Source organism: Nannobrachium achirus, assembly GCF_963921795.1.
Source record: "Nannobrachium achirus genome assembly, chromosome: 23".
Lineage (NCBI taxonomy): Eukaryota > Metazoa > Chordata > Actinopteri > Myctophiformes > Myctophidae > Nannobrachium > Nannobrachium achirus.
The window spans coordinates 20,485,228-20,495,917 of NC_137830.1; the positions used below are offsets into that span (position 1 = coordinate 20,485,228).

The 10,690-nt window shown below is 43.4% G+C and overlaps 1 protein-coding gene across 2 annotated transcripts in view; it reads left to right on the forward strand.

Moving 5' to 3' along the window:
* The window catches only part of tmem168a (transmembrane protein 168a), a 31,509-nt gene extending 21,138 nt beyond the window's left edge, over positions 1-10,371 (forward strand). For both annotated transcript variants that reach the window (XM_080754456.1, XM_080754455.1), the window contains exons 8-10: positions 780-1,057; positions 6,819-6,973; positions 8,038-10,371. In XM_080754456.1, the coding sequence (XP_080610582.1) occupies positions 780-1,057; positions 6,819-6,973; positions 8,038-8,451 (847 nt within the window). In that variant the 3' untranslated portion in view covers positions 8,452-10,371. The remainder of the gene's footprint in view (positions 1-779; positions 1,058-6,818; positions 6,974-8,037) is intronic.
* The last annotated feature ends 319 nt before the right edge of the window (positions 10,372-10,690 follow it).

Below are 10,690 nucleotides of genomic sequence, written 5' to 3' on the forward strand. Positions count from 1 at the left end.
CTGCTCGGCCTCAGCCTCTCTGATGCCCGGGAGCAAGTTCAGAAGTCAAACCGGCATGTTCCGGACGTATTTATGTAGGTTAAAAACCCTCCGTCCAACTTCCCTCTGCCTCTTTCTTATTACTTCATTTGACCTTTTGCATTCTTGCACAAGTCCTTGCAGCAGCTTCCTTCTGGTTCACACTGTCTGTGAACGTTCTCTCTTCCTCCCCTCCCTCAAACTCTACTTTGCTATCTTCGCATCACCAGACTTTCGACCGCAGAGGAGCCTGGTATTCGTTCTAAAACTAGACACGTTTTGTTCCCCACATAATGCAAATCAATTAGTTTAGTCTCGCTAGTCGCGCTACAAGTCATACCCACCAGCCACCACTACTTTATATAATGTATTTCTTATTTTGTAAATGCAACGAATGTTATGTTATTGTTGCTATGTTGAAATTTGAGCGCCTTGGACTTCCGACGTAAAAAAAGACTGTAAAAGGCCTTATTAGGGATGTTAAATGTGTCAATCAATCAATCAATCAAAAGCATACAAAGGCCTGTCATAATCATAATCGTATAATCGCAATTATGTGACATAGTCACAATTATTTGACATAATCGCAATTAGTGGAAATTGCCGATCTACACGCTCACGCAGATTGCCTATTTCCACTATCAATGTTCTTTTTAAAGTATAAAGTTGTCAAATTATGTCAGCCAAGAGAGCCCCTCTCCATCATTCGATTTGAAGCCTAACCTTAAATTCTTGATCTTTTTTCCCTCTCTCCCTCGCAGTGCCGATGGCCAGCCTGCCCTCCTGCCTCCGGAGCAGGTGCAGGAGTCGAACCTGCGCTCGACGGGCATGCTAAACAACGTGCAGCGGCTCTTCGCCCACCACATGGTGCAGACGTTCGGCTGCGACTACTCGGCGAGCGGCGTGACGCTGGAGGCGCTGCAGGCCAAGCTGCGCGCCTTCCTGGAGCTGCGCACGGCCGACGGCCCGCGCCACGACACGTACCTGGTGTTCTACAGCGGCCACAGCCGGCCTGGCACCGGCTCTTGGGCCCTGGCTGGTGAGACATGCTGTTTGAGGATTGCATTTTGTTTTGGGGTTTGTCAGTATTATAGTCTCGCGTAGCCAGACAACTATTCCACAATCTCAGAATGCTATATAGAGTCTGGAACTACAGCTCCCGAAAGGCGAGTAACGGAAGTAGTCACTGCTGCACGGAACTGTAGTCCCATTGGAAACACTAGAAGCCCAGCGTCTAGTCGGCGACCTGGCCAACTCGGGAACGATGTAAATAGGGAATGAATGCCCCGCCCTTTAATGTTTGACCATCTGTTTGCCTGTGTCCCTTTATGCCCGTATATGGAGATCTTTGTGATTCTGCGTAAATTTTATGCCCATATATGCCATTTGCGTCCATTTTATGCCCATTTATGGAGATCTCTGTATCCGTCTGTCTGTGTCCCTTTATGCCCGTATATGGAGATCTTTGTGATTCTGCGTCCATTTTATGCCCATATATGCTATATATGGAGATATTCAGAGATTTTTTGTTGACTCATGTGACGTACGTGATGTCAGAGCCTTTTATGAGTGATCACAATGAGTCAGCGCTTGCGCCGATTTCCTCCGGAACAGCCTGATGTCAACAATCAGCTCCGCATAAGGATATTCGGAACGTTTCGGGCCGGTTTCGGAAAACCGCGCGTCGGGTCGGGTCGAGGCCCGGCACTGCACTCCGTGCCGCGGCGGGGAACGCGCGTGCCGAATCTGAAGCCGGTGGGACGAACGGTTCTCGAGATACGCGGATTACAGACACACAGACAGACAGACAGACACACACGCAGAGACTTCTCGCATTTATAGATAGATAACACAAACACACTAACACAGAGTCATTCGAGCGGCATATTCTTGTTATGCGTGTATAGTTTAAGAAAACTGTTGAAAACATCAAGGAAATAACACCAACAACACCAGAGAAAGATGAAATACGGGCCAAAAATATTGAAAGAAGACGTAACGCTTCTTCCAGTAGGACTTCTTACCGTTACTGCGGGTGCGTCTTATCCACTTAATCGCATACTCATGATTAGAACATCCGTCTCCCAGACTGTATGACGGGAGTATTTGCAAATTGTCGGAGTCAACAGTCTGGCCACGCGAGACTAGTCTGTATATAATAACTAGTAAGACGCCTCAGGGCGACAATTCTTGGCCATCTGGCCAGTGATGTATATCGGACCAGCTACCCATATATGGAGATCCATGTACTGTATAGTACATCCCTTTTATGCCCATACGTGGAGATCCCTGTCTGAACCAGCCACACAGATATGGGCTGTCTTCCTCCATATATGGGCATTCCCATATGAAGTCCTGTTAGATATGGGCTTAATATTGATGACATCAGGGATCTCCATGTATGGGCATAAAAGGGATTCTGTTAGAGTGGTTTCCATGACATCACAAGTCACAACATACAGTACAATATATTTTATGCCCATACATGGAGATCCCTATCTGAACCAGCCACAATGATATGGGCCATGCCTTGGCCATCTTGCCAGTGATATACAGTATATCGATGACCTCAGGGATCTGCATATATGGGCATAGAAGGGATTCTGGGGAATTCCCATATATGGACTTTTACATAGGTGATGTCAACTGTGATATCACCTGTGATGTCACAGTGATGTGTGAAGGGCACCTTCAGAGATACACGGATACGTGGACAAGATGTGCCGGACATCACAGTGACATCAGAGCATGATGTCAGAGCGACAAACCCATAGACTGTAAAAATGTGTACACGGACGTCTACCCCACGGACAAGCTGACATTTATCATGGTAAACTGCAACCTTTGGTGGCAAAATAATAATATTAATAATAATGATACACTTTATTTGTATAGCACCTTTCATGACATGAAATGCGACTCAAAGTGCTTTACAGAGCTAAAGTGAAGCACAAGTGCTTAACAGAAAAAAATACTAATGATTAACAATAAAAGTTCCCCTATTTGCTTTTCTCTTCACTCATTCCCTGATATTACCTTGTGGTGCTTCCAGAAAGTAGGGGGAAAAGATAATCACCTTCTCCATACAACGCCATTACTGAGGGTAATTGTCTGCTTTTTGTCAGGTTCTGAGTCTAATTGTGCGCAAATGTGGACACATTCTTATTCTATACAGCAGCCAAATGGGGAACACTTATTGCAGCTTTCTAGTTCTACTTTCACTCTAAGCTGTAAATGCTGTATTGCTGCCTGCCACTATGTTACACAAGCAGACCTGTGAAAGAAAATACGTATTCCCTGTTTGTACAATTGATCACAGCTGCTGCGTCTCAGTGGCAAAGTGGCCCAATCCAGTTATTACCAGACTCCAAATGCAGTGGTGTAAAGTAACCAAGTACATTTACTCAAGTACTGTACTTAAGTAAAACCTTTAGGTATTTTACTTTATTGGAGTATTTCCAATTTTCAGTACTTTTACTCCTACTCCACTACATCTCAGGCAAATATTGAACTTTTACTCCACTACAATTGTTTGACAACTTTAGTTACTGTGTAGATTTAGATTATTATTACAAAACATACATTAACCACTTCAGCCCTATATACATTTCGACCATTTGAAAATTGCCGCTTTACAAGCTCACAATGCGTCACGATGCGACACATTGTGAGCTTGTAGATCGGCTATTTTTCAAAAGATTTTATACATTTGAAAACTTTCTGCATAATGAGAAATGTCTTCTTTTGGTACTTTAAGTACATGTTGATGCCAATACTTTTGTACTTCTACTCAAGTAACTTTTGAATTCCGTATGTCTTCTACTTGTAGTTGAAGAGTACTTCTACAGTGCAGTATTGAAACTTTTACTTAACTCAGTCGGTGCCATATTTAAAGTGGGACCTCTTATATTGCCGTTTCCGCCAACAAAGGGTTAAGAAAATAGTGTGCACGCTGGTGCACACATTCGTGCACAGATCATGCACTATGCATGTGCATGCTTTTCACAGCTTTCAAACCAAAAAATCCGCTTGGAAATCCGTTCAGGCATTCAGGAGAAGGCAGCCCTTATGTTTTCTTCAAATGTAAACAAACATGGCTGCCATGTTTGAAAGATGGGGTTGGTATGGGGGTTAAACATGCAATTTCGCGATCGCGATCATGCCTAGTACACTGTTGGAGGTCCAATTTTTTTTTTTTTTTTTTTAAAGACGTCCAGAAGACGTCTGGCAGGGAGGTCCATAGTTAAAAAGACGTTTTTATTATAGAGAAAGTTTTTTTTGGCAGGGTATGAGTTAAGCAAAAGAATTTGAGTACTTTTCCACCACTGTCGAAATGCTTGTTAACACATCACAGATTTTCAGGCATTCAGTATGTGGACACAGCCTTGAGTTTTATTGTGCATCTGCTCAGTGCACTTGCTGAACTCTTCCACAGTTTTTCTACCCACAGCATCAATCACACTGTAGTGGAGCTACTCAGCAGGCAACCCTTTTCTCCTTCTTTTTTATTTATTCTTTGCTGGACCGCTGGGGCCAGTCAGTCACTGACCTCGCGTTACCAGACTTTCCACCTCGAAGGAAAGCATGGTATTCGTTTTAAACGTGTACAGTAATAGTGAATCTTTGTGCCTTTCTGGCAAGCGCTGCCCTCTCTGAGTTCTCATTGGTTGAATGCAAGACTGAGAAAACATGGACACCGCCATAACTTTTTTGAGAAAACAAGGATAGTTATTTACTGTACCAAACCGCGACTGAGGCACGCCGTCTCAAGCAGACTTAAGCCACGGGAGACACCGCCAAGCGAGCTAAAGCGAGCGAGTCGCCATGTCGAACGTTGCGAAGTCCGTTTGAGCCGACTCAGCAGCTCTACAGTATGTACTCCAGTGGGTGCTTTCCACTGGCAAGCGAGTCATTAGGATACAACAGCAGTGACGACACACAAAATGTGTGTGGGGAGGCATAACAACTAAATGTTATTCTGATGACCCCATGGCCTTTCCATTCGGACAAAAAAAAAAAGTAGAATCAAATTGGTGGATTACTGTGAAACTTGCCGTGCCAGTTGATGAACCCTAACCATTTGTCCCCATGATGTAGACTTGACCAATTGTTCTCAGCTCAAGTTCAGGGGACCCAATCCTTGTGGGTCCATAAGAACATGCAACTCTCAACAGTTACAGACCTATACGTGTTCATTTGGTTCTATTTGTATACTCTTAAGAGACATCTCCCCATCGCCCTGTTCACTGATTGGTCGATCTTGACCAATCAGTGTGCCCCCTGGTTTCAGAGGCACAGAGGCGGGGTGATAGGACCTCACTGTGAGCCCGCAACTATGATGGCCTCCACTTGTTATCACATTTTTAGGTGATAGCTTATCACCTCAAAGTTGAGGTGATCACCTTTTGCCTCAGACTATGATAAAGCCTTGAGGGGTCCATTGGAACACGTACCTCTCGTTGAAAACGGGGTACCGTCCTCAGGCCTTTGTGCCCGGGTAGCTCAGTCGGTAGAGCTCTCGCACCACAAGGTCATGGGTTCGATTCCGGGCACCGCCAACTCAGCGTATGAGTAGCACGGCTTGGCAGGCTGTGCGGCAAGTACTGGGAGCTGATGGTAGGTGTCAGCAGTCCATCTCCCAGGTGTCTAGCGCATTGTAACGGGGACTCCCGCGTGTTACCGGCTGATACCGACAATAAGCCACTCCCGACCTACTTGTCCTCAGGCCAAAATGATGTTCCAAATAAAATATCTCAATCTAACCGGGCACATTTGCAGGACGAACCCTACTGATCGACGACTCCCTTAATTTTCTCATCATGTTTCTCCCTCTCCCAGTGGTGTAAAGTAACTAAGTACATGTACTCAAGTACTGTAAAAGTAAACGTTTTAAGAATATTTACTTTACTTGAGTATTTCCATTTTCCAATACTTTTACGTCTACTCTACTACATCTCAGAGGCAAATATTGTACTTTTACTCCACTACTACTATAAGAAAACGTACTTTGTCGATTTTGATTATTATTACAAAACACACCTTAACCACTTCAGCTCTACAGTATATTATGTTACAGTTAGATTGGGTAACTCAGTTAGATCGTGGTAAGAGCACTCGTTTTGTCGTTCACCACACACCAATCACCACCAGATGGCGACAACAGCCATTCACTAGTGTAGGCGCTGACGTCACTCGTTTGCGACTCTCTTTTGTTGTTTATTTACTAGCCTAGCTCGGCTGTGTTTAGCCATTAGCTTACTATGCCTAACTCTAACCCTAACCCTAACCTTAACCTCAGTAAAACTATGCCTAACCCTAACCTCCGTGGGCCGACGCTACGTTGTTGTTGCCTTTGTTGTGGATCAAAGCGACCGCTGGTTCCGCCCCGCGCCGCACGACGAGCGCTCCGGTTCTCAATTTCACCGAACCTCAAAAAAAAAAGTGACATATATACATTTCATCCATTTGAAAACAATCTACAATCTACAAGCGCTCAATGCGTCGCATCGTGACACATTGTGAGCTTGTAGATCTGCTGTTTTCAAAAGATTTGTATACATTTGAAAACTTGTGAAATGGGACATTCTGCATAACAACTACTTTTACTTTTGGTTCTTTAAAGTATATTTTGATATCAATACTTGGTTACTTTTTACCCAAGTGTATTTTGAATTCCAGACTTTTACTTACAGAGTTTTTCTATTTTACAGTATTGATACTTTAAAGTAAAACATGTTTTTCCACAACTGCCCTCTCGCTAACTCCTCCTCTGTCCTCCTCCTCCTCCCACTCCTCTCCAGGAGGTGAGTCTCTCCAGCTGGCCCAGCTGTTGGAGTGGTGGAAGGAGAAGAACGCGGGCCACTGCTCTCGCCTCATCGTGGTCCTGGACACGGAGAACTCCCTGCCCTGGGTGAAGGACGTTCGACGGGTGGAGGGGGCCTACGTGGCCGTACAGGTGACCTGGGAAATCCTTCCTTTATGGACTCCGGTCTAAGGGCTCTATTATGATCCAGGTCTTATGCCTTATGCCTTAACTTCTTTGCCTTTGTTTACTATATAGACATATTTCTTTTAATATTTCAAATAGCTGATCTGCAAGATCACAACGTGCAGATGTAGATCAGCATTTGAAGTATTTAAAAATGTTTTTCAAAATAGTTAAAAAAATGCAAAGAAGTTAAGGCATAAGGCATAAGACCTGGATCATAATAGAGCCCTAAAAGTCTAGCAGAATGGAAACTCTCAAAAGATCAGCAAACCTTGTCACAGATACGATATTAAAGGACAACTTTGTTTGTTTTTTTAACAACCAGGGTTCATATTTTAGATTGTAGTGAGTGTTAAAATGTTTTCATTTACAGCTTTCTACCGTTTTTAAATATGCCTTTTTAGACACAATAAGCCCATTCCCAAGATGCACCGCAATCTTTCACGGGCAGATGTGACTTATGGGGGCTAGTAGTGTTACAGTAAATAGCAATAAAGAAATCACCGGCTTATTGTGTCTAAAAAGACATGTTTAGCCACTTAGTTGTACGCATGCCCCCCACCCACTGAAATCAAAATAATTAAAATCACTAAAACAATAGAAAGCAGTAAATTTAAACATTTTAACACATCCTTGTTGTAAAACAACTAAGTTGTCCTTTAAATGATGATAAAGATTTTTTTACAGCACTGTAACAGTCACACAACATACAGATACATCCTACAACAGCAAAGCTTACAGATAGACTGACTTGCTCGTCCCTGACTGTCAGCTTATAATTGGCTAAAGAAAAACAAAACATTTGATCTCCTCTACTGAGCAGTTTGAGTCATAAAACAACGGCCCACTCTTACTTACTTACTTACCACTCTTCTGCTGGCAGCAGCTGTGTGACCTTCAACCTTTACTCCCTGCAGCTTATCTACAGCTGGTTTTAGGTCCGCGTTCCCAGCTCTCAAACTCAAACTAGCAACACAAAGTATTCACTGCTAAGCAATATAACATAATAATATAAATTCGCTTCATCCCAGGGCGCCGAGACGCCCCTCCCTGGTGACCTGGACGCAGAGTCGGGGGACGGCGGCCTCCCGCGTCTGGGCGACTTCACCGCCGACTGGGTGGAGTTCAACTGCAACCCGGGCGGCGACGCCAGCAGCAGGGGACGGGGCGGCGGCAGCCCGTCCGTGAGCGCGGCCTACGGCTGCTCCAAGCGCTGGAGCGACTACACGCTCCACTTGCCCACGGGCGACGACGTCGCCAAGCACTGGAAGGCGCACTTCCCGCGGGCCACCTATCCCATGGTGCACCTGTCCAGCTGGTGCTGCGGCCTCAACCTCCTCTGGCTGTGCGGCGTGTTCCTGCGGTGCTTCAGGAGACTCAAGCTGGCCTGGTTCCCTCCCGCCGTCCTCGACACCGGGCAGGGAATCAAACTGGTCAACTGGTGAACTTGCTGTGGTGCGATGGTGGTCGGAGCGGTGAAGGACTCAAATCTTTGAGTAGGAGGAGGAGTCGATGCCAAAGAGACAAACAATGCTACCTACTGTTACACAAGCTCAAAACGTACACACAATATTTCCAACTGATTTTTTGACGGTGGTCGACGAAGTAGTCGAGAAAGGGGAACCGTCAAAGCGTGACCTAACGTGAATCAGAGGTCACCATAACAGACAGACAATCAATTTAATTCAATGGCACAGTGGGTTTTTTGTTTTGATTGGTTGGCTGTTTTTTTGTATTTTTTGTAATACATTCAGATTAGCCAATTATTTTTACCCCCTTGTTTTGTGGCGCAGCGCCAATTAACCCACACGATTTTTTTTTTATTGTTTGCCATTGCTGTTGTACTCTAGTCAGTGGTTCACCTGCCTGTGAGGCAGGAGGAGCCCCCACCGAGAGGACGTAGCCTTTCTCCATCCTACTCCTCCCGAAGTAGGATATCGGGTCTAGGGCTGTCACAATTATTACATAATCGTCTAATCGTGATTTTTGGACATAATCGTGATTATTTTTCATAATCGTCGTAATCGTTTCCATGTTGAAAAATGTTCATATATTTAAATAAAAGGTAAAAAATAGTGGAAATAGCAGATCGGCTATTTCCACTATCAATGTTCTTTTTTAAGTATAAAGTTGTCAAATATTTCAGTAATTATGTGTCATATCTACCATTTGCAACTTAAATCAGAAATGTAAAAACACAATTAAATCGTTAATCGCAATTATTTGAGTGACAAATAATCGTCATGTAAAATGCCATAATCGTGACAGCCCTAATCAGGTCACTGTCTGGCACAGCAACATAGATCACTCTCACCGCCCGACTTCCCTTCCCTGAACATGGCCAGTTGTGTTTGTATCGATCAGTGGTTTTCAACCTTTTTAATATCAAAGTATTTGAGCCACGGACCACCATTTGATGAGATTTAGCCTCTCAGACCCACAATTTAGAATATATGTTGGTACCATAGCAGAGATATCAGGCAAACCGTGAACAAAATAACAATTCTTCTACATTCTCTAATTGTGTAGACTTCTTGTAAATTAAGTAATGCAGATGTTTAACAATAATTTCACTCTTTAGAGCGTAAAATGAAACCAAATGGACCCTTATGGGTCATAATACTGACTCATACTTTCCAAACATTATTTGGCTGTGGACTGAATGCATGGACCTTGTACATTAGTTCATATGTATTGCGTTGTGTGATACATTGTTTTTTCATGGAAATGCCTAATTAGCAACAGGAGATTTTTGTTAAAATGCCTAAGTTTCTTAGAAACCAAATGGACCCTTATGAGGGTCCATTTGGTTTCATTTTACGCTCTCAAGAGTTAAAGATCTATAAGGGTCCATTTGGTCAGAGTTCAACTCTCCATCCTTTAGTTGGGGACCACCTGGAACCCCCTCAAGGACCACTGGTTGAAAAGCCCTGGTATACAGTATATGCTTGATCAAGGCAGATGCACCGCAGTGGATTCAAAACCCTAAACTCTGCGGCAGTCGACATGTACTGTTTATCCTTACACCATAGCCATGCGCTGGTTGGCTACTTTGTATACTTTGTCTGGCTAATTTGTCTGGTTAATTTTGTCAAAGCTGTTTACGTGTTCTGTTTTTCTGCAACACCGCATAAGACTGAAGTTACCTTATATGTGCCTTTTTTATTGTAAGCTCTTGTACTTTCTTGGGACACTTTATGTGATACTTTTGAAATATGCACTATACTTTAGTTACTGCATTTATTTCCTTTGGGAACAATTTTCTAATCTTTTTTTTCTCTCATATTCTGTATAGCCTATGTTGATCTTTTTGTTTCTTATTGTGGGAGTGCCTTAAAAACAGAACTTGGGAAATTTAAAATGAATTCTTCTTGATTGTACTTATTTCTTTTTTAAGCGTGCCTTTAACCCATTTAGAACGGGTACACATTTTGTGTATCATTATTTTATGCTTTAACTATTGAAAAATAGCAGATATACAAGCTCACAGCGCGGCACCGAGTGCCGCGCTGCGAGCTTGTAGATCTGCTATTTTTGAAAAGTCGTGAACATTTGAATTTTGACCCGATTCTATAAGTGTCTTTTGAATCCTTCTAATTCTAGGCCTAAATGGGTTAATGTGTTATACATGAACCATCCTCTGCCATGGTTCAAAGTGTTTTTCACATTCTGAGAAATGGCTGA